We start from the raw sequence: 23,133 nt of genomic DNA, 5'->3' as shown, positions 1-23,133 counted from the left end.
GTCATTCAATGAACAAATATTTACTGATTACCTACTATATTGCTGGAAGTTTGAAATATGGCAATAATGAGACAAAGTCCTTACTCTTTGAATTTATATTTTAGTGGGGAAAGCTTGATAGACAATGAATTAGAGGAAACTGGACTGGAAGAAAAAACAGAGTAATCGGAGATAACTGCCAGTGGTGAAGGGTTTTAGAACAAGAGAATGACAGGATCTAATTTATATTTTTAAAAGAGCACTACGGTTCTTCTACATAGAACAAATTATGGAAGGGATTAGAAGCAGAGACCAGTTGGGAGACTACTGCAATACTCTAGGTAAGACATGATAAGGGATGTACCAATAGAGGTGATGAGAAGTGATTAGATTTGGAGTGTTTCTTTCTAGAGAAGCCATCAGAACCAACCTTTTATTTTTCAAGTTTGAACTGACAGGAATTGTTGATGAATTGGATGTCAAGTGGTAAGCACAGAATGAAGGTAAACTCCAAGGTTTTATGGCCTGAGAAACTAGATGAATGGTAGAGGTATTTTGCTAAGTTGGAGAACACTGAAAGAGGAATAGGTTTAGGCAGTCTGGTAGGAAAAAAAAAATCAAGATTCCAGTTTTAAATACTACTAGAGTTCCAAGTAAAGGCAATAAAAAAAAAAAAGCAGGTAGATACACCTGTCTAGAGATCAGGGGAGACTCATATAGAGGTGGAGATATAATTTTGGAAAATTTCAGTAAGAGATAACGTTTAGGGTCAAGAGAACTGAGGGCACCTACTAAGCGAGCAAACAAAGAAAGAGAATGTGGCTGATGACTGAGACTTGGGATATTCCAACATCTAAAGATAAAGAACTGACAAAGATAATTGAGAAGGAACAGCTAGTGAGGTAGGAGGAAAACAGGAGAGTGGACTGAAAAGCTTGGAAGGAGCAAAGATTAGGGCTGTATGGTAACCACAGTGACAAGATTAGTTTAATAGTCTAGGTGTTATAGACTGGACTGTGTTCCCCTCTCAAAAAAAAATATATATATATATATTGGTTTTCTGGAGGAAGATGGCAGTGGAGTAGGAAGATGCTAGGCTCATCTTGTCGCACAAACACAACTAGATAACAATCAAATCACCCTAAATACCCCCAGAAATCAACATGAAGACTGACAGAACAAACTCCACAACTAAACGGAGAGAAGAAGCCATATTAAATTCGGTAGGAAGTACCCAGATGTGGTTTAGGGGAGAAATGGATCATGGGTACTGCAGAGGGGAGACAGCTGCGGTCACAGAGAAGAGTGTGAGAGAGTAGAGCACACACGGGAATACACAAGAAGAACATTTACCCAAAGCCATTGCTGGGAAAATGAGAGGGGCCGATTTTCATGAGTTCTTAAAACCAATGAGGCTTAAAGCCCAGAATTTTAAAGGTTAGCAGGCTTGGCTGGGACAAAGCCTTGAGCACACTGCTCTGCTCCTGGAGAGAGAAGGCAAGCAAACAACCTGGGGACAGAGCATGGCAACAGGGATTTGAAGAACATCTGGGACACACAGGAGGGAGATTATTCACTCTCCTTGGTGCGTTTCCCTGAGAGGAAGCTTTCATAGAGACGCCTCTCCAGAAACAAAGGAGCTGGCCAGACCCATTTCCCTTTAGTACCCCTCAGCATAAACACATAGTTACCAGTGGGAAGCAGTGTAGCCCCGACACTGGCTAATTAACTTGCTTACACCAAGCCTCACACCCCTGCACTCTAGTGGGATTGCCCTTCTCAGTCAAGCTTGCCTTAGTCCCAGCATGGTGGGCCCATCTCCCAGAAGACCAGCACAAGCCCCTACACCACACCATGTCTCTAAAGTCTGCTGCAGTTTTAAAGGTCACCAGGACTATCTGGAATAGAGGCTGGAGGGTACCATGCTGCTCCTAGAGAGACGGTAGGCAAAAAAAAACCTGGAGGCAGACAGCTTAAAAACAGCAAAATAGAAAACGCTTGGGGCACACACATGGGAGATTATTTGCTCTTCTCAGAGTGCTTCCCTGAGAGGCAGCATTCATGGAGACTCCTCTCAGGGAAAAAGAGCTGACTGGTGCCATTTTTCTCCCCTGCCCCTCAGCATAAACACACAGCCAGCTGCAGGAAGCACTGCAGCACCTATACTGGCTGCCTAACATAGTTACACCAAGTCCCACACTCCAGCTTTCTGATGAGACTGACCTTCTCAGTCAAGCTTGCCCCAATACCAGCATGGCGGGGCTCCTCCCTGAGAAGATCAGCAGAAACCCCCGCCCAAACCATGTATCCTAATAAGAGTTCTACAGGGCTTCAGTTTAAGTGGAAATACTATCAGGTCTCATTTGACAAGCAGACCAGAGCACACTAGTTAAAAATCACCACATTTTGGCCAAGGAACAAATACTGTACACTGCAAGCAAGGAGAGCTTCTGCAGGCAACTGGCCTGAAGGACAGAGCAGCCAAAACACAACAGCAGAGCATACTTAGCACACACCAGAGAGAAATCTCAGAAGTAACAGATACTGGAAACTACGAGACTGCTTCTTCATAAAACGGTTAATTTCAGAAGCAGGAAACATAACTGGCTTTCCTAATACACAGAAGAAGGCAGAGACCTAGACAAAATGCCAAGATGGAGGAATTCATCCCAAATGAAACAACAAGAAAAGATCACAGCCAGGGATCTAACTGAAGCAGATATATGTAATATGCCTGGTCCATAATTTAAAGCAACAATCATGTGGATACTCAGTGAGCTTCAGAAAAGAATGGAAGACATCAAGGAGACACTTACCACAGAGATAAAAGAGTTAACAAACAGAAATGAAGAATGTTATAAATGAAATTGGAACAAGCATGATGCAATGAAGAGCAGGCTGGAAGAAGCAAAGGAATGATTTAGTGATATAGAAGACAAAATAATGGAAAATAATGAAGCTGAAAAAAAAGAGAGAAGAATTATGTAATATGAGAATAAACTTAGGGGACATAGTGATTCCATCAAATGTAGAATCATTCTTATTATAGGAGTCCCAGAAGAAGAAGAGAGAAGAGGAGGCAGAAAATTTATTTCAAGAAATAATAGCAGAAAACTTCCCTACTCTGGGAAAGGAAACAGCCATCCAGTCCAGGAGGAACAGAGAACTTCCATCAAAACAAAGCAGGCCAACAACAAGACATATTGTAATTAAATTGGCAAAATCTAGTGATAAATAAAAAAAATCTTAAAAAAGCAGCATGACAAAAGAGATCCTTAACTTACAAGGGAAGACCCATAAGGCTGGATGAAGATTTCTCAACAGGAACCTGGTAACCCAACAGGGAGTGGCATCATACATTCAACTTGATGAATGGGAAAAATCTGCAGCAATGAACACTATCCAGTAAGGCTGTCATTCAGAATAGAGGAGACATAAAAAGTTTCCCAGATAAACAAAAACTAAAGGAATACATGACCACGAAACCAGCCCTGCAAGAAATATTAAAGGGGAATCTTTGCAAGGAAAGGAAGGACAAAGTGACAAAGGGACAAAGACTAGAGAGGAACAGAGAAACTCTCCAGAAACATTGACAAAACAAGTAATAAAATGGCACTAAATACATATTTATCAATATTTACTCTGAATGTAAATGGACTAAACACTCCAATCAAAAGACATAGGCTGTCAGGAGGCAAACAAAAAAACAAGACAAACAAACAAACCAAAAAACCAAACAGATAAGAACCATCTATATGCTGCCTATAAGAGACTGATTTTTAGACATAAAAACACCTGCAGATTGAAAGTGAGTGGATAGGGAAACATTTATCACACAACTGCATGTCAACAGTAAGCCAGAGTAGCAATACTTATACCAGATAAACTAGACTTTAAAACAAAGACTGTAACAAGAAACGAAGAAGGGTATTATATCATAATAAAGCAGAGAATACAATAAGAAGATGTAACAACTGCAAATACTTATACACCTAACATGTAATCACCCAAATATATATAACAATGAATAACAAACATAAGGAAATTAATAATAACACAATAACAGTAGGGAACATAAACACTCCACTTCCTTCGATGGACAGATCATGTAAATAGAAAATCAACAAGGAAATAATGTCTTTGAGTGCCACACTGATTAAGATGGAGTTAACAAATATATTCAGAACATTCCATCCTAAAACAGCAGAATACACAATCTTTTCAAGTGCACATGGGACATTCTCCAGAATAGATCACATCCTACATTACAAATCAGGCCTCAACAAATACAAAAATACTGAGATCATACAATACCATGAAACTTCAAGTCACGCAAAAAAAAAAAAAAAAAAAGAATAACCACAAATACATGAAGGTTAAACAACATGCTACTAAACAATGAACGGTTCAACTAGGATATTAAACAAAACGTATAAAAACAAATGAACATGAAAACACAAAATACAAAACATTTGGGATGCAGCCAAAGTGGTCCTAAGAGAGAAATATACAGCAGTACAGGCCTACCCCAAAGCAAGAAAAATCTCAAAGAAACAACCTAATCTTACACCTAAAGGAGTGAGAAAAACAACAAATGAAGCTTAAAGCCAGAAAAAAAGAAAGAAAATAATAAAGTTTAGAGCAGAAATAAATCATATAGAAACAAAGAAAACAGTGTAATAGATCAATGAGACCAGGAGCTGAATCTTTGATAAAATTAAGAAAATTGATAAACCTCTAGGCAGACTTACCAAAAAGAAAAGAGAAAGGACCCAAATAAATAAAGTCACAAATGAGAGAGGAGAAATAACAACCAAAACCACAGAAATACAAACAACTGTTAAGAAAATATAATGAACTTTACATCAAAAACCAGGATGTACTGTATGGTGATTAACACAATATAATAAAAAATATTATAATAAAAAATAAATGAATACAGACTGAAGAGAAAAATCATTTAAACTGTGAAAAAAAAAGAAAATATAATGAAAAACTATAGTTCAACAAATTGGACAACCTGAAAGAAATGAAAAAATTCCTAGAAACGTAAACTACCAAAACTGAAACAGTAAGAAATAGAAAACCTCAAGAGAACAATAACCAGAGAAGAAACAAAATCAGTAATCAAAAATCTCCCAACAAATAAAAATCCAGGACCAGATGGCTTCATAGGCAAATTCTATGAAACATTCACAGAAGAGCTAATACCTGTTCTTCTCAATCTATTCCAAAAAATAGAAAAGGAAGAAAAACTTTCAAATTCATTCTATGATACCAGCATACCCGGATGCTATAACCAGATGAAGACTCGACTGTAAAAGAGAACTTTGGCCAATGCTGCTGATGAATATGGATGTAAAAATTCTCAATAAAATGTAGCAAACCAAATACAACAATAAATTAAAAGAATCATTCACCAAAATCAATGGGATTTATTCCTGGGTTGCAAGAGTGGTTTATATTTGCAAATCAATCAACATGATACACAACATTAATAAAGGAAAAGATAAGAACTATCTGGTCATCACAAAATATGCAGAAATAGTATTTAACAAAGTACAACATCCATTCATGATAAAAATGCTCAACAAAGTAGGTTCAGAGGGAACATACCTCAACATAATAAAGGTGATATATGAAAAACCCACAGCTGATACCATCCTCAATGGGGAAAAGCTGAGAGCTTTTCTTCTAAGGTCGGGAACAAGACAGGGATGTCCACCCTCACTATGGTTATTTAACATAGTACTGGAAGTCCTAGCCCTAGCAATCAGACAACAAAAAGAAATAAAAGGCATACAAATAAGCAAGGAAGAAGTAAAACTTTCACTATTTCAACATGACATAATATTATATATAGTAAACCCAAAAGACTCCACCAAAAAACTGCTAGAACTGAACAAATTCAGTAAAATTGCAGGATACAAAAATCAATGTACAGAAATCTGTTGCATTTCTCTACACCAATAATGAAGCAGCAGAAAGAAAAATTGAGAAAATGATCCCTTGTATAATTGCACCAAATCCATGATACTTAGATTTACATAACCAAAGAGGTTCAAAGACCTGTTATCTAAAAACCATCATCACTGATGAAAGAAATTAAAGATGACACAAAGAAATGGAAAGACACTCCATGCTCATGGAACAAAAGAACAAATATTGTTAAAATGTCTTTATTACCCAAAGCAATCTACACATTTAATGTAATCTCTATCAAAATATCAACAGCATTTTTCACAAAGCTAGAATAAACAATACTAAAATTTCTACCTGGATAGGCAAAGCAATCTTGAAAAACAAAAGCAAAGCTGTAGTTCTGGAATTCAAGTTATATCGCAAAGCTGTAGTGATGAAAACAGTATGGTACTGGCACAAAAACAGACACATAGATCAATGGAACAGAATAGAGAACCAGAAAACAAACCCACAATTATATGGTCAATTAATCTTCAACAAGAGAAGAAAGAATATCCAATGGGTAAAAGACTCTCTTCAAAAATGGTGTTGGGCAAACTAAACAGCTACATGAAAAATAATGAAACTGGACTACTTTCTTACACCAAACACAAAAGTAAATTCAAAATGGATGAAAGACCTAAATGAAAGCAGGAAACCATTAACATCCTAGAGAAGAACAGGCAGTAACCTCTTTGACAGCAGCCATAGCAACTTCTTTCTAGATATATCTCCTGATGCAAGGAAAATAAAAGCAAAAATAAACTACTGGGACTTCATCAAAATTAAAAGCTTCTGGGGGGTGCCTGGGTGGCTCAGTTACTTAAGCATCTGCCTTCAGCTCAGGTCACGATGCCAGGGTCCTGGGATTGAGCCCCACATTGGGCTCCCTGCTCAGCTGGAAGCCTGCTTCTCCCTCTCTCTCTGCTGCTGCTCCTCGTTGTGTGCACTCTCTCTCTCTCAAGTGAATAAATAAATATCACTAAAAAATAAAAATGAAAAACTTCTGCACAGCAGAGGAAACAATCAATAAAACTAAAAGGCAACCCATGGAGTGGGATAAAACATTTGCTAATGACATATCTGATAAAGGTTTGGTATCCAAAATATATAAAGAAGTTATAAAACTCAACACCCAAAAAACCAAATAATCCAATTTAAAACTGGACAGAAGACATGAATAGATATTTTCCAAAGAAGACATACAGATGGCCAACAGACACATGAAAAGATGTTCAACATTACTCAATTATCAGGGAAATACAAACCAAAACTACAATGAGATATCACCTCACACCTGTCAGAATGGCTAAAGTTAACCAGAGAGGAAACAACACATGTTTGTAAGGATATGGAGAAAGGGGAACCCTCTTACACCATTGGTGGGAATGCAAACTGATGCAGCCACTGTGGAAAACAGTATGGAAGTTCCTCAAAAAGTTAAAAAATAGAACTACCTTATGATCCAGCAATTGCACTACTAGGTATTTACCCAAAGGATATAAAAATACTATACCCTGATGTTTATAGTAGCATTATCTACAAGAGCCAAATTATGTAAAGAGCCCAGATGTCCATCAACAGATGAATAAATAAAGATGTGGTATATGTAAACAATGGAATATTACTCATGCAATAACATAAATGGAGCTAGATGCTAAGCGAAATAAGTCAGAGAAAGACAAATACCATATGATTTCACTCATATGTGGACTTGAAGAAACCAAACAAATGAGCACAGGGAAAAAAAAGAGAAAGAGAGGCAAACCAAGAAACAGACTCTTAACTGTTCAGAACAAACTGATGGTTATCAGAGGAGAGGTTGGTGGGGGGATGGGTTAAATAGGTGATGGGGATTAAGGAGAGCACTTGCTGTGATGAGCACCAGGTGTTGTATGGAAGTGCCGAACTGCTATACTGTATACCTGAAACTAATATAACACAGTATGTTAACTAACTGGAATTTAAATAAAAACTTCAAAAAGTTACATATGCTAAAGCCTTATCCCCCAGTGTGTCTGTATTTGGAGACAGATCCTATAAGAAAGTCATAAAAATTAGGGGCGCCTGGGTGGCACAGCGGTTAAGCGTCTGCCTTCGGCTCAGGGCGTGATCCCGGCGTTATGGGATCGAGCCCCACATCAGGCTCTTCTGCTATGAGCCTGCTTCTTCCTCTCCCACTCCCCCTGCTTGTGTTCCCTCTCTCACTGGCTGTCTCTATCTCTGTCGAATAAATAAATAAAATCTTAAAAAAAAAAAAGAAAGTCATAAAAATTAAATGAAGTCCTAAGTGTAGGCACTAAAACACTAGAATTGGTGTCCTTGAAAGAAGAGGAAGAGACAGCAGTACTCACTCTCTCTTCCTGTCTGTGGATATACAATGAAAAAGGCATGTGATGACACATCAAGAAGGCAGCCATCAGCAAGCCAGGAAGAGAGTCCTGACGAGATACCCTGGGGTCACCCTGATCTTGGACTTTGAGCCTACAGAACTGTGAGGAAATAAATGTTTGTTGAATGTATATGAAAAAGTGCTCAACATCTCAAATTATCAGGGAAATGCAAATCAAAACTTCAATGAGATATCACCTCTCACCTATCAGAATGGCTAAACTCAACAACACAAGAAACAACAGGTGCTGGCAAGGATGTGGAGTAAGAGGAACCCTCTTGCACTGTTGTTGGGAATGCAAACTGGTGCAGCCACTCTGAAAAACAGCATGGAGGTTCCTCAAAAAGTTACTAGAACTACCCTATGATCCAGCCCTTGCACTACTAGGTATTTATCCAAATAATGCCAAAATATTAATTCAAAAGGGATATATTTACCCTGACATTTACTGCAGCACTATTTACAATACCCAAATTATGAAAGGAGTCCAATTGTCCATTGATAAATGAATGGATAAAGAAGGTGTAGTATATATCTAATGGAATATTCATCAGCCATAAAATGAAATCTTGCATTTACAATGACATGGACAGAGCTAGACAGTATAATGATACACAAAATAAGCCAGTCAGAGATAACCAAATACCATATAATTTCACTCACATGTGGGATGTAAGAAACAAAACAAATGAGCAAAGGAAAAAAGACAGAGAGAGACAAAACAGGAGACATTTAACTATGGAGAACAAACTGATAGTTACCAGAGGGTGGGAGGATGGGTGAAACAGGTGAAGGGGATTAAAGAGTACACTTACCATGACGAGCACTGAGTAATGTATAGAATTCTTGAATCACTATATTGTATACCAAAAACTAATGTAATACTGTATGTTAACTATACTGGAATTAAAACAGAAAACTTCATATAAAAAAGGAAAAAAAAAAGACAAGAGGAGAGAGGAGTTTGGGAAGATGGTGGAGTAGGAGGACCCTGAGCTCACCCTGTCCCATGTTTTCAGTAGATATTCACATCCAAGTCAATAAACGGGAGAGTGATCTGAAGGCTGGAAGAACAAACTCCACAACTAAATACAGAGAAGACACTGCATCCACAAGGATAGGAAGGTCATATACGTGGAGGGAGGCTGCTGCCCGGAGGGAGGGAGCTATGTGAGTGGAGATGGCAGAGAAGGACCCTTGCACCAGGGAGCTCACATAGGGAAGACTAATCCCCGTAATGTTTGGCTTTGAAAACCACATGGGCTGAATTCCTGTATTTGTTTAACCACTGGGACTTGGAGCCTGGAGCTTTAAAAGTCAGCTGACTCAACACTGGGCAACTCTGGAGGATGAGTGATACCTGGGTAGCCGCCCTTAAAGACATAGCAGCCTGCGCCAGGAGGCAACATAAAAACGTCAGTTTACACAACCCCAGGGGCAAAAAGGAGACCTGTTTATACTGGTTTTGGAGCATGTTGGGGGACTTCTCCAAAAATGAGGGAGCTGGAAGGTGCCGTTTTTTCCTCCCTTGTCCCCTAGCATAAACAATGGGCCATGTGCAGGATGTGGGGCTGCACAGATACTTACTACCGACCCCACTAGCACTGTACCATGCCCACAAGTTCTCCTAAGGGCTTGCCCACTCCAAGTCTGCTGGCCTGGACCCTTGACTAAGGGCAAATTATGTTAACATTGCAGGGACCCACCCAGCCACCAGGTGCACAGCTGCCAAAGCACTCCATGTTCAGCTGCTGAGCCCTGCCCTGTTGCCTGGCCATGCTGAGCCACAGACATCGTGACGCACCCAGCCACCCTGGTGCATGGAGCCAGCTGCTTTAGCACCTCAGGATTCCAACTTAAAACTAGTAGCCCAGCACAAATTTTGTGAACACCCCTGCAATGCTCCTAGTTCCCTGGTGGGCACACCACCTCAGAGCTGGCCTGCCTGGGTCCCACTAATACCAAAGAGAGTAGGCACAACTCAGAAAAAGCAGAGAGTCAGTTCGGATGACTGCACTGAAAGGAAAAGTGACTCAGACACAACAGCAGGGCATAAACAACACACAAAGGATACTCTCATGAAGGGCCAGGTTCTGGTGAACAGGGGACTCTGCACTGCAGGGACTCTTCTTCATAAAGTCACTACTTTCAAGAGCAAAAGACATAGGTGACTTTCCTAACACATAGAAACAGACAGAAAGAGGCAGACAAAATGAGGAGGAATAGAAACCTATCCCAAATGAAAGAACAGGACCAGGCCATGGCCAGAAATAGATATAAGTAACATGCCTGATAGAGAATTTAAAGCAATCATCATAAGGCTCCTCATTGGACTTGAGAAAAAAGTGAAAGACGTGAATGAGAACATTAACACAGACATAAGGAAGAACACAGCAGAGATAAAGGGTACAATACACGAAATGAGAAACACTCTTGATGGAATGAAGAGAACAACAGAAGGAGAGGAACAAATTAGTAACCTAGAAGACAGAGTAATGTAAAGTATTAAAGCTGAACCAAAGATAGAAAAAAAGAATATGCAAAATGAGAATAGATATAAGGAACTCACTGACTCATCCCCAACAAAACCAACAAAAGCAGATCCACACCAAGACATATTGTAATCAAATTGGCAAAATACAGTGATAAAGATAAATTTATTTTTTTATTTTTATTTTAAAAATATTTTATTTATTGGAGAGAGAGACAGAGAGAGTGAGAGAGAGCAGGAGCAGGAGCAGGCAGGAGAGGGAGAAGCAGGCTCCCCACTGAGTGGGGAGCCTGATGTGAGACTCGATCCCAGTGACCTGAGCCAAAGGCAAATGCTTAACCGACTGAGCCACCCAGGTGCCCCAAGAGAAATTTATTAAATCATCAAGACAAAAGATACTAACATGAAGGGAAAACCCATAAAACTAGCAGGAGATATTTCAACAGACACTTTCCTAGCCAGAAGGGAGTGGAATGATTATTCAAAGTATGGAATGGGAAAAATCTGCAGCCAAGAATACTCTATCTAGCAAGGCTATCATTCAGAAGAGAAGAAGAGGTAGAGCTTTCCTTTCAAGAAGTAAAGGAATTTATAACCATTAAACCAGCCCTACAAGAAATATTTAAGGGGACTCTTTGAGTAGAAGGGAGAGACCAAAAGTTACAATATAAAGATAAGAAACATAAGAGCAGTAAACATGAATATTTCTGTAAAAAAATCAGGCAAGGAACTCACAAGATAAAAGGATATAAAATATAACAACATATATTTAAAGCATGGGGAGAGGGGTAAAGAATGGGTCTAATCTTAAGGATTATCAACTTAACATATACTCCTATATACAGAAGAGGTTATATACAAATGTACTGGTAACCATATATTAAAAACCTCTAATAAATATGCAAAGAATAAAGAGAAATATATCACTAAAAAGTCAGCAAAACATGAAAGAGAGAAAGACAAGAAAGGAGCAGAGAAAATCTTCAGAAACAACCAAAAAAACAAGTAATAAAATGGCACTAAATACATATCTATCTATAATTACTTTGAATGTAAATGGACTAAATGCTAAAATCAAAACACACAGGGAGACAGAATGGATAAAAAAACCCAAGATCCATCCACAAGCTGCCTACAATGAGATTCATTTTATTTTTATTTTATTTAGTTATTTTGTATTTTATTGGACTGATGTACATTTCACCATTTCTGAGACTTACATAGGGCTAACATAGGACCAAGAATGTAGAGTGGGAAAGGGAGAGAGGCCATCCATAAATTTGACTAAACTAGAAAGGTACATAATTCTTTGGGTTGGAATTCAGGGAAAAACCTGCTCGGAGCTGAAGGGAGGTCCTTGGTTTCTATCAAAAATCTCCTAAAGGCTCTATTACTACAAGGGTCAGCTTATGGGAAAGCGCCCAAATTGCACAAAACCCCATTAGGCAGAAGAAATGGGCAGGATAGAAGGACATGGGCTATGGGGGCAACTGGTCTGCAGCAAGGACAGACAGCTGGATTGGAGGCCACAACTCGGGCCCAGGACCTGGAGGTAGGAGCAGGCTGGGAAGAAGTCTAGAGGCAGAGGTTAGTGCATTCACCCAAAGCCTGGGCTTTCCAGTCGGTCTCTAGGATGCAGATGCTTTCTTCAGACAAGGGAGATTCATTTTAGACCTAAAGGTACATGCAAATTGAAATTGAAGGGATGGAGAAACATCTATCACACAAATGTATATCAAAAGAAAGCCGAAGTAGTGATACTTATAAAGGACAAACTAGATTTAAAACAAAGACTATAAGAAGAGACAAATAACACTAGACAATAAAGAATTCAACAAGAATATAAAACAATTGTAAATATTTATACACCTAAGATAGGAACACTCAAACACATACAATAACAACAAACATCAAGGAACTAATTGATAATAATACAACAATAGTAGGGGACTTTAACAGCGCACTTATGTGAATGGACAGATCATCTAAACAGAAAATCAATGAGGAAACAGTCAAAATAACTAACAGGCAGCCCACGGAATGGGAGAATATATTTGCAAATGATGCTACAGATAAAAGACTGGTATCCAAGATCTACAAAGAACTTCTCAAACTCAATACACAAGAAACAAATAAACAAATCATAAAATGGGCAGAAGATATGAACAGACACTTTTCCAATGAAGACATACAAATGGCTAACAGACACATGAAAAAATGTTCAAAATCATTAGCCATCAAGGAAATTCAAATCAAAACCACACTAAGATATCACCTTATGCCAGTTAGAATGGCAAAAATTGACAAGGCAAGAAACGACAATTGCTGGAGAGGATGTGGAGAAAGGGGATCCCTCTTACATTGTTGGTGGGAATGCAAGTTGGTACAGCCACTCTGGAAAACCGTGTGGAGGTCCCTTAAAAAGTTAAAAATGGAGCTACCCTATGATCCAGCCATTGCACTACTGGGTATTTACCCCAAAGATACAGACGTAGTGAAGAGAAGGGCCATATGCACCCCAATGTTCATAGCAGCATTGTCCACAATAGCTAAATCGTGGAAGGAACCGAGATGCCCCTCAACAGATGACTGGATTAAGAAGTTGTGGTCCATATATACAATGGAATATTACTCAGCTATCAGAAAGAACGAGTTCTCAACCTTTGCTGCAACATGGACTGCACTGGAGGAGATAATGCTAAGTGAAATAAGTCAAGCAGAGAAAGACAATTATCATATGATTTCTCTCATCTATGGAACATAAGAACTAGGAAGATCAGTAGGGGAAGAAAGGGATAAAGAAAGGGGGGGTAATCAGAAGGGGGAATGAAGCATGAGAGACTATGGACTATGAAAAACAAACTGAGGGCTTCAGAGGGGAGGGAGGTGGGGGAATGGGATAGACTGGTGATGGGTAGTAAGGAGGGCACGTATTGCATGGTGCACTGGGTGTTATACGCAACTAACGAATCTTCGAACTTTACATCAGAAACCAGGGATGTACTGTATGGTGACTAACATAATATAATAAAAAAACAAAAAAAATAAACACAATACAAAAAAAATCAATGAGGAAATAATGGCTTTGAATGACATACTGGAACAGATGGATTTAACACATATATTCAGAACATTCTATCCTAAAACAGCTGAATACACATTCTTTTCAGGTGCATATGGAACTGTCTCCAGAATAGATCATGCATTAGGCCACAAAAGAAGCCTCAACAAATTCAAAAAGATCAAAGCCATACCATGCATCTTTTCTAACCACAATGCTATGAAACTAGAATTCAACCACAAGAAAAAACTGAGGAAAGACCACAAATATATGGAGGTTAAATAACATACTACTAAACAATGAATGCTCAACTAGGAAATAAAGAAGAAATAAAAAATACATGGAAACAAATGAAAATGAAAACAGAATGATCCAAAACCTTTGGGATGCAGCAAACGTGCTCCAAAGAGGGAAGTTCATAATAATATAAGCCTATATCAAGGTGAAAGAAAAATCTTAAACAATCTAACCTTACACCTAAAGGAGCTAGAAAAAGAAAAAAAAACTATAGCCAGCAGAAAGAAAGAAATAATAAAGATTACAGGAAAAATAATGGGATAGGCTGGTGATGGGTAGTAAGGAGGGCACATATTGCATGGTGCACTGGGTGTTATATGCAACTAATGAATCATCGAACTTTACATCAAAAAAATAAATAAAAATTAAAAAAAGAAAAATAAATGATAAAGAAACTAAAAAAATAATAGAACAGATCAATGAAACCAGGAGCTGGTTGTTTGGGGGAAAAAAATCAATAAAATTGATAAATCTCTAGTTAGACCTATGATGAAAAAAAAAGAAAGGACTCAAATAAGTAAAATCACTATCAGAGAGGAGAAATAACACCCAATACCACAGAAATACAAACAACCATAAGAGAACATTATGAAAAACTACGTATACTAACAAACTGGAAAACCCTGGAAGAAATGGATACATGCCTAGAAATATATAAACTACCACAAGTAAGAGGAAGATAGAGAAAATCTGGACACACTGAAACCAGCAAAGAAATTGAATCAGTAATCAAAACTCCCAACAAATAAAAGTCCAGAGCCAGATGGCTATACAGGGGAATTCTACCAAACAGTTAAAGAAGAGTTAACACTCATTCCCTTCAAACTACTCTAAAAAACAGAAAAGGAAGGAAAACTTCCAACTTCATTCCATGAGGCCAGCTTTACCCTGATACCAAAACCAGATAAAGACACCACTAATAAATAGAACTACAAGCCAAAACAATACCTTTGATGAACATAGATGCAAAAGTCTTCAACAAAATAGTAGCAAACTGAATCCAACAATAAATTAGAAGAATCATTCACCATCTTCAGGTGGGTTTTATTTCTGGGTTGCAAAGGTAGTTCAACATTCACAAATCAATCAATGTGATACATGATATCAATAAGAGAAAGGATAAGAACCATATGATTTTTTCAATAGACACAGAAAAAGCATTTGACAAAGTACAACATCCATTCATTATAAAAGCCCTCAGCAAAGTAGGTTTCAAGGGAACAGTCCTCAACATCATAAAGGCCATATATGAAAAACTCACAGCTAACATCATCCTTAATATGACAAAACTGAGAGACTTTTCCCTAAGGTCAGGAACAAGACAAGGATTGTCCACTCACCACTTTTATTCAACATAGTACTGGAAGTCTCAGACAAAGCAATCAGACAACAAAACGAAATAAAATTCATCCAAATAGGGAAGGAAGAAATAAAACTTTCACTATTTGCTGGTGACATGATACTGCATAGAGAAAACCTGAAAGACTCCACACACATACACACACAAAACTGCTGGAACTGATAAACAAATTTAGTAAAGTCACAGGATAAAAACATCAAAATACAGAAATCTGCTTCATTTCTATATATCAATAATGGAGCAGTAGAAAGAGAAATTAAGAAAACAATCCCATTTACAATTACACCAAAAATAGTAAGATATCTAGGAATAAACCTAACCAAAGAGGTCAAAGATCTGGACTCTTAAAACTACAAAACACTGATGAAAGTAAATGAAGATGACACAAAGAAATGGAAAGACATTCCATGCTCATGGATTGGAAGACCAAATATTGTCAAAATGTCTATAGTACCCAAAGCAATCTACAGATTTAATGCAATACCAATCAAAATACCAACAACTTTTTTTAAAGAACTAGAACAATCCTAAAATTTGTAAGGAACCACAAAGACCCCAAATAGCCAAAGCAATCTTGAAAAAGAAAAGCAAAGCTGGAGTCATCACAATTAGAGGTTTCAAGTTGCATTACAAAGCTCTAGTAATCAAAATAGTATGGTACTGGCACAAAAATAGACACATAGAACAATGGAACACAATAGAAAACCCAGAAATAATCCTACAACTATATGGTCAATTAATCTTTTAACAAAGTAGGAAGAAATATCCAATGGAAAAAAAAAGAGTTTCTTCAATGACTGGTGTTGGGGAAACTGGAGAGTAACATGCAAAAGAGTGAAAGTGGACCACTTTCTTAGAACATACATAAAAATAAATTCAAAATGTGACCTAAATGTGAGACCTGAAACCATGAAAGTTATAGAAGACAACACAGGCAGTAACCTTTTTGACATTAGTTGTAACAACTTCTTACTATATATGTCTCCTGAGTCAAGGGAAACAAAAGCAAAAAGAAATTATTGGGACTACATCAAAATAAAAAGCTTCTGCACAGTGAAGGAAGTAATCAAGAAAACTACATGGCAACCTCCTAAATGGTAGAAGGTATTTGCAAGTGATATATCCAATAAAGCATTAGTATCCAAAATATATAAAGAACTTATAAAACTCAACACCCCAAAACAAATAATCTAATTAAAAAATGAGAAGACATGAACAGACTTCTTCCTTGACATCAAGACATCCAGATGGCCAACAGACACATGAAAAGAGATCATCATCACTTACTGTGAGGGAAATGCAAATCAAATCTATAATGAGATACCACATCACACCTGTCAGAATGTCTAAAATCACCAACACAAGAAACACAGGTGTTGGCAAAGTTGTGGAGAAAATGGAACCCTCTTGCACTGCTGATGGGAATGCAATCTGGTTTAGTTACTGTGCAAAACATTAAGATTCCTCAAAAAGTTATAAGAAGAACTACCTTATGATACAGCAATCACACTACTGGGTATTTACCCAAAGAATACAAAAACATTAATACAAAGGCCTACATGCACCCTTATGTTTATAGCAGCATTATCAACAATACCCAAGATATGGAAGGAGTGCAAGTATCCACTGAATAATGAATGGATAAAGATGTGGTGCATGTATACACACACACACACACACACACACACACACACACAGTGGAATATTATTCAGCCATAAAAAAGAATGAAATCTTGCCATTTGCAACAACATGTATGGAGGTAGAAAGTAACACACTAAGTAAAATACGTCAGTTAGAGAAAGACAAATACCATATGATGTCACTCATATGTTGAATTTAAGAAACAAAACAAATGAGCAAAGAGAAGAAAAGAGAAAGAGACAAATCAAGAAAAATACTCTTAATTATGAGAACAAACTGATGGTTACCAGAGGGGAGGTGGATGGGGGGGATGGGTTAAACAGGTGATGGGGATTAAGGAGTGCACTTGCCGTGATAAGTACCAGGTGATGTATGTAACTGTTAAATCACATATTGTATACCTGAAATTAACATAACAGTGTATGTTAACTAACTGCATTTAAAATAACAATTTTTAAGAAAGGACAGCACCCGATGTGGCTGTGGACATGACACCACATGTCTATGTCCTGTTTCTTTTTTTTTATAATAATTTTTTATTATGTTAGTCACCATACAGTACATCCGTAGTTTTTGATGTAAATTTCCATGATTCATTACTTGTGTATAACACCCAGTGCACCATGCAGTACGTGCCCTCCTTAAAACCCATCACCAGCCTATCCCACTCCCCCACCCCCCCTCCCCTCTGAAGCCCTCAGTTTGTTTCCCAGAGTCCACAGTCTTGTTTCTTTCATCCTCCATCCACACCTTGTACCAGCACCCCTCATCCTTCCCAGGTCTCATGCACAGTGCCCCTGAGGGAGGAAATGCAAAGCATGGGATATGTCTGATGTACATGGTCCCGTGGTGGTCTTTTTGTACACTCACCTTGTTTTATAGAAATAAATATTACTGGCCAAGTTCTCTTTCTTTGAAAAAAGAAAGATAAGAGATAACAATTGTTGGCAAGGATGTGGAGAAAAGGGAAAATTAGTATAGCCATTATGGAAATATTTATGGGGGGGTTCCTCAAAAAATTACAAATACAACTATCATTTGATCTAGTAACCCTACTTCTGGATATATAACCAGAGGAACTGAAATCAGATCTTCAAGAGATATCTGTACTCCTATGTTCACTGTAGCATTATTCACGATAGCCAAGATATGTTAATAATCTGTATGTCTTTCTACAGATGAATATAAAAAATGTAATACACACACATACACTCACAACCCACAATGGAATATTAGCCTTTAAGAAGAAGGAAATTTTGTCATTTGCGATAACATGTTTGGAGCTGGGAAGACATCATGCTAAGCAAAATGAGGAAGACAGGGCAAGAGAAATATTGCATGTCACTTACATATATAATCGAAAACAGTCATACTCATATAAACAGTAGGATGGTGGTTGCTAGGGGCTGGAGGAAGAGGAATTGGGGAGACACTGGTCAAAGCGTATAAAGATTCGGTTATTCAGAATGAGTAAGTTCTGGGTATCTAAGGTACAGCATGGTGATTAGTTAACAATACTGTATTGTACACTTGAAATTTGCTAAAAGGAGAGATCTTAACTCTTAACACACACACAGGGTAACTATGTGGGGTGATGGATATGTTATAATTAGTTTGATCATGGTGACCATTTCTCAATGCATACATATAACAAGACATCAAGTTGTACACTTTAAATATACACAGTATTTTATGTCAGTGATATCTCAATAAAGTTGCTAAAGATAGATATCTGCTTTTAAGCCACCCAGTCTGTGGTATCATTTTGTAACAGCCCAAGCTGACTAATATAGTAGGCTAAAGACTAAGGTGATAGCAATAGAAACTGTAGACAAAGGATTTAAGTGGTATTAAAGAGTTTTAGAATTCACAAAACTTAGCAACTGACTAGATATGAGGGGTAAAAGAAGTGTTTAAGACAACTGCAAGATTTTAAGTTGGGTTAATAGAAAGATGGTGGTGGCATTAACTAAAGTAGTGAGTGCAGAAACAGAAGCATGTTTGAGACAGAAAGATGGATGATAAGCACCCAAGGAAATTATCTTAGGAAGCACTTGGAAACGAGACAGGTAGAATAAAGAGATGTTAGGGCTAGCTATGTGAATTTGGAGAGTCATCAGCATGAACATGATTGATATGGTTATTAGATTATTTGTAGAAGACCAAAAGAAAAAGAAAGACCCAAACAAACAAACAAATCAAGAAACCTGTGGGAAACTCTGCAAAAAGGAGGTAAGTACAGCCAAAGAAAAGAAACGGAAAATATAGAACTATAAGAAAAACAGAGATGTATGATAATCAGGAAAGAAACCTGTCAGTAGAGTTCCTAGAGGGGGTATTTAATAGTATGTAAAGATAGAGAAAATCAAGGAGATAGGGACTAAGAAAAGAACACTGGTTGGTTACTAAAGAGAACAGGTGATTCAGGGGAGAACAGCTTTTGGAGAGTGATGGGGTCAGAAGCCAGCCTATAAAGGATAAGGGAATTTTTAGGTGGAAAGAAAATAGAAGCAAGAAATATAAGCTATTCTTTCTAATAGCTTGACAGTGAAGGGAAGGGAAAAAAGAGAAGAAAGTGGCATGTGTAGGCAATGTGCAGCATGACTAGAGAAGAGAATAAAGATACAAAATGGGAAAAATAAAGGCACTAAATTATTTTAAGGTAATCAAATGTTTCAATATTTTTCATATAACCAATATAAAATATATCCTTAGAAAGTCAATTTTTAAGTCATTTGACAGTTCAACGACGGTGGATATGTTACTTAATCTTTCATTAAAATTTATAAAAAATAAAAATACATTTCATATATTAAACTATATTGATAGCAAAGGAAAAAACATTCCAAAATCATTTTTAGGTAGGTCTTATATTTTTAAGGGCTATCTCAATTTTAAAAAAGGGTTTGGTTTGAAATATCTCTTCATTTAGTTTTCCCTACCTATTTATTTCATATTTTATTTTAAAAGACTAAAATATGTTTTTGAAATAGTTATGGAATCTGCTAATGGCTTGTTCCTGATTGTGGATATGAAACCCTATCTTATTCAAATTTTTTGACAACATTAAAATTGTCATTAACTATAAGGGCACGCTAATTTTTACTACCTAAATACATCAGCCAGCTTTTAAATGATTTATCTGCCATCATAAGAGAACAAAGAATAAATGTCCTGTCCATATTTATTTCCTACCTTGTTTAATTGGTAAAACTCTATTCCGAAATGATTTGGCTTTCCCTGGGTCATGGCTATTTCCACTTCGGCTATAGCCACTGAAGCTCGATGAAGAAAATGGCCCATCCAGTTCATCATCAAGTAAATATGATGAAAGGCCTTCAGCAGCATCTGAAACTTATATTTAAAAAGATTGTAATATTAATTATCATGTTTCAGGAAAATTAAACAGGTTGTTTTTAAAATGATATCTCAGTTATTTTACTCCAACATCAAACACACAAGTTGTTTGAAGAGGGAAATATGAATATTTTGAGAACAAATGTTTCATCACATCATTAAGTTTTCAAGCACAGAATGCCAGAAAAACTTGTCCAAGAAAACCACCTCCCCAGATAATGAATCCTCAATTTTCATGTTTGCAAATATGTTGTAAATGAGTGCTCTGAGATATTACAGAGTTGAAAATTATAGTCACAGAATTTTAAACCTAAGAGACTTAAAATTCATCTAGTCTCAACACTTTCATTTTAAAAATGAAGAAACTGAATTCTATGGCCTAATATCTTACCCAAGGCCACACAGTTAGAAGGACTGGGAATAAAATACAACTTTTCTACATCTAAATCCATTGCTTTTTGTAGTATAGATCATGCTGCCTCTTCTACATCCTTAATATCAGTATTAAACTGAAAATATAGAACATTGAAAACAAAAGACATTTACCGGGAGACGAGAAAGGAGAGCTAGTCCTGGCATAAGACACTGAGGTATTCTGGTCATTTTTAGGCTGCAACTTCATTTGTTTTTGCTTCCCTTTGGGACTACAATTTAAAATATATAACAATGAACATTTGTTTTTTCTATTAGCAACATATTATGATAGTATGATACAAAATCCTTAAGCTGACCAAAGAAATGCCTTATAATTTAGGTGAAATGCTTCAAATTGGTAATATGACAAAGTTGAAAATCAATCATTAAAATTAAAAAAAATAGTTTTTGGCATAATAAAATCCACATAAACAAAGCTTTGGGTTACCACTCCATCTTTACACAAGTACAAGAGTTCTTAAAAATCTTTTTGGTCTTTGGATCTTCTCAAACTGTTCAATAAACTTTAAGAAATGAGGTAATATATACAAAATGCCTTAAAACATAAAATTCTACATCAGTGTAACATACCTAGGAGCTCTGCTACTAGATAATGAACTGCTGCTGCTTCTTAGACGTTTTCTGTACCGGGGCCTTCTCCTCTTCTGACTCTGCATTCCTGACTTATATTCAGAGATGATATTTTTAATATGACTTTCAAATAAGGCAGATAATCGCAGTGTCATGCTATAGATCTGAAAAGGCAGAAATCAACTACTTTAATTATACAAAAATAAAAAGTATAAATATGCTTGGACTAGTATCAGCATTATCCTTTCAGGCAAAATATATGTGTAATTTCATACACTTGAAAAACTCTTCCTAAAGAATTAAAATAAGATATCATTATGGAACTTTATATCAAAAACTAGGGATGTACTGTATAGTGACTAACATAATATAATAAAAAATATTATTAAAAAAAGATATCATTTTCACCTAGAAATTAACAAAGATTTTAAAAGATCATATCCAATATTGGGAAGGGTAGGAAAAAGATTCGCATACATTGCCAGAGAATATTTTAACTGGAACAACATTCTAAAACAATAATTTGCATTATGTACCAAAAATATTAGAAATATAGCTATCCTTTCACAATAATTTTGCTTCTGGGAATTTATCCTAAGTAAATATTAGAGAACTGTACACACAAAATAATTATGTTCAAGAATGTTAAAGATGAAAGCCACAGCATTATTCATATAAAGTTAAAAACTAGAAACCACCTAAATCTCAAACACCAGGGCACTGGTTAAATAACCTAAAACAACCATACAGTAGAATACTACAGAGACATTAAAACTGTTTTCAAAGAGTCATAATGACATGGGAAAACGTTCATAATGTATAAGCTGAAAAAAGTCTTCAAAATATGAAACTTACAGTTTCAAATATTATAAACATATGTAAGTATATATGTAGGAAGTAAACCAAAAGTGAATATGCCTGCAGATATTAGTGAAAATTCATTTCATATGAGGTGAAAGTGGGCAAGTATATATCTAGTGCACAACTGATTTAAAAGTTAATCAGACACCAGTGATTACAAAAATCAGAAATTATTACTATTTTTTTGTTCACAGGGAAAATAAACTTCAGTAACCATGTCAGAACTGTAATATATACTTCTTTAGCGGTTTTAAAACTGATGAAAGAAAACTACCTGATATACATATATATGTAAATGCCTAAGTAATTAATCTACCTAATATTGTTTTTCCATACCCTTGACTTTTTATTAGAGGTATAAGCTTTGGAGTTGCTGAATATTTGGCGAACGTCCTTATAAAATTCCAGAGGACTACCATAATTTCCTGCTTCCAAAGTTTCTTTCACAGTGCTGAAGTCCATAGGAGTGTCTATAATATCTGGATAACCCTACAAAGAAGAATGTGCTATTAAATACACAGGCTGGGTAACAATACTACATAATACAATGGTACTGAGATTTGCATCACCAATCCACCATGAAATAAACACACTGCTTTTCAATCTGCCAATTATTTACCCCAATCAAAACCATTCATTTAAACAGTTTCTTTGGTAGCTCAGGAAAACAGCAAGGGTCTTTGGGAGAGTCTTGGCCTTCACCCTGAAATCGATAACCGTATGATTC

At 36.7% G+C, this 23,133-nt stretch overlaps 1 protein-coding gene across 2 annotated transcripts in view; it reads right to left on the bottom strand.

Moving 5' to 3' along the window:
• Positions 1-23,133, bottom strand: part of BRWD3 (bromodomain and WD repeat domain containing 3) — a 212,246-nt gene that overhangs the window by 6,012 nt on the left and 183,101 nt on the right. For both annotated transcript variants that reach the window (XM_087859782.1, XM_087859783.1), the window contains 4 exons: positions 22,743-22,895; positions 21,546-21,709; positions 21,087-21,184; positions 20,379-20,537 (listed from right to left, as the gene is read on the bottom strand). In XM_087859782.1, the coding sequence (XP_087715908.1) occupies positions 20,379-20,537; positions 21,087-21,184; positions 21,546-21,709; positions 22,743-22,895 (574 nt within the window). The remainder of the gene's footprint in view (positions 1-20,378; positions 20,538-21,086; positions 21,185-21,545; positions 21,710-22,742; positions 22,896-23,133) is intronic.

This window comes from Ursus americanus, chromosome X, assembly GCF_024610735.1.
Source record: "Ursus americanus isolate L20-20 chromosome X, mUrsAme1.1.p, whole genome shotgun sequence".
NCBI classification, from domain to species: domain Eukaryota; kingdom Metazoa; phylum Chordata; class Mammalia; order Carnivora; family Ursidae; genus Ursus; species Ursus americanus.
Note: the sequence above shows the minus strand (reverse complement) of the source record. Positions and strands in the feature narration are given on the sequence as shown.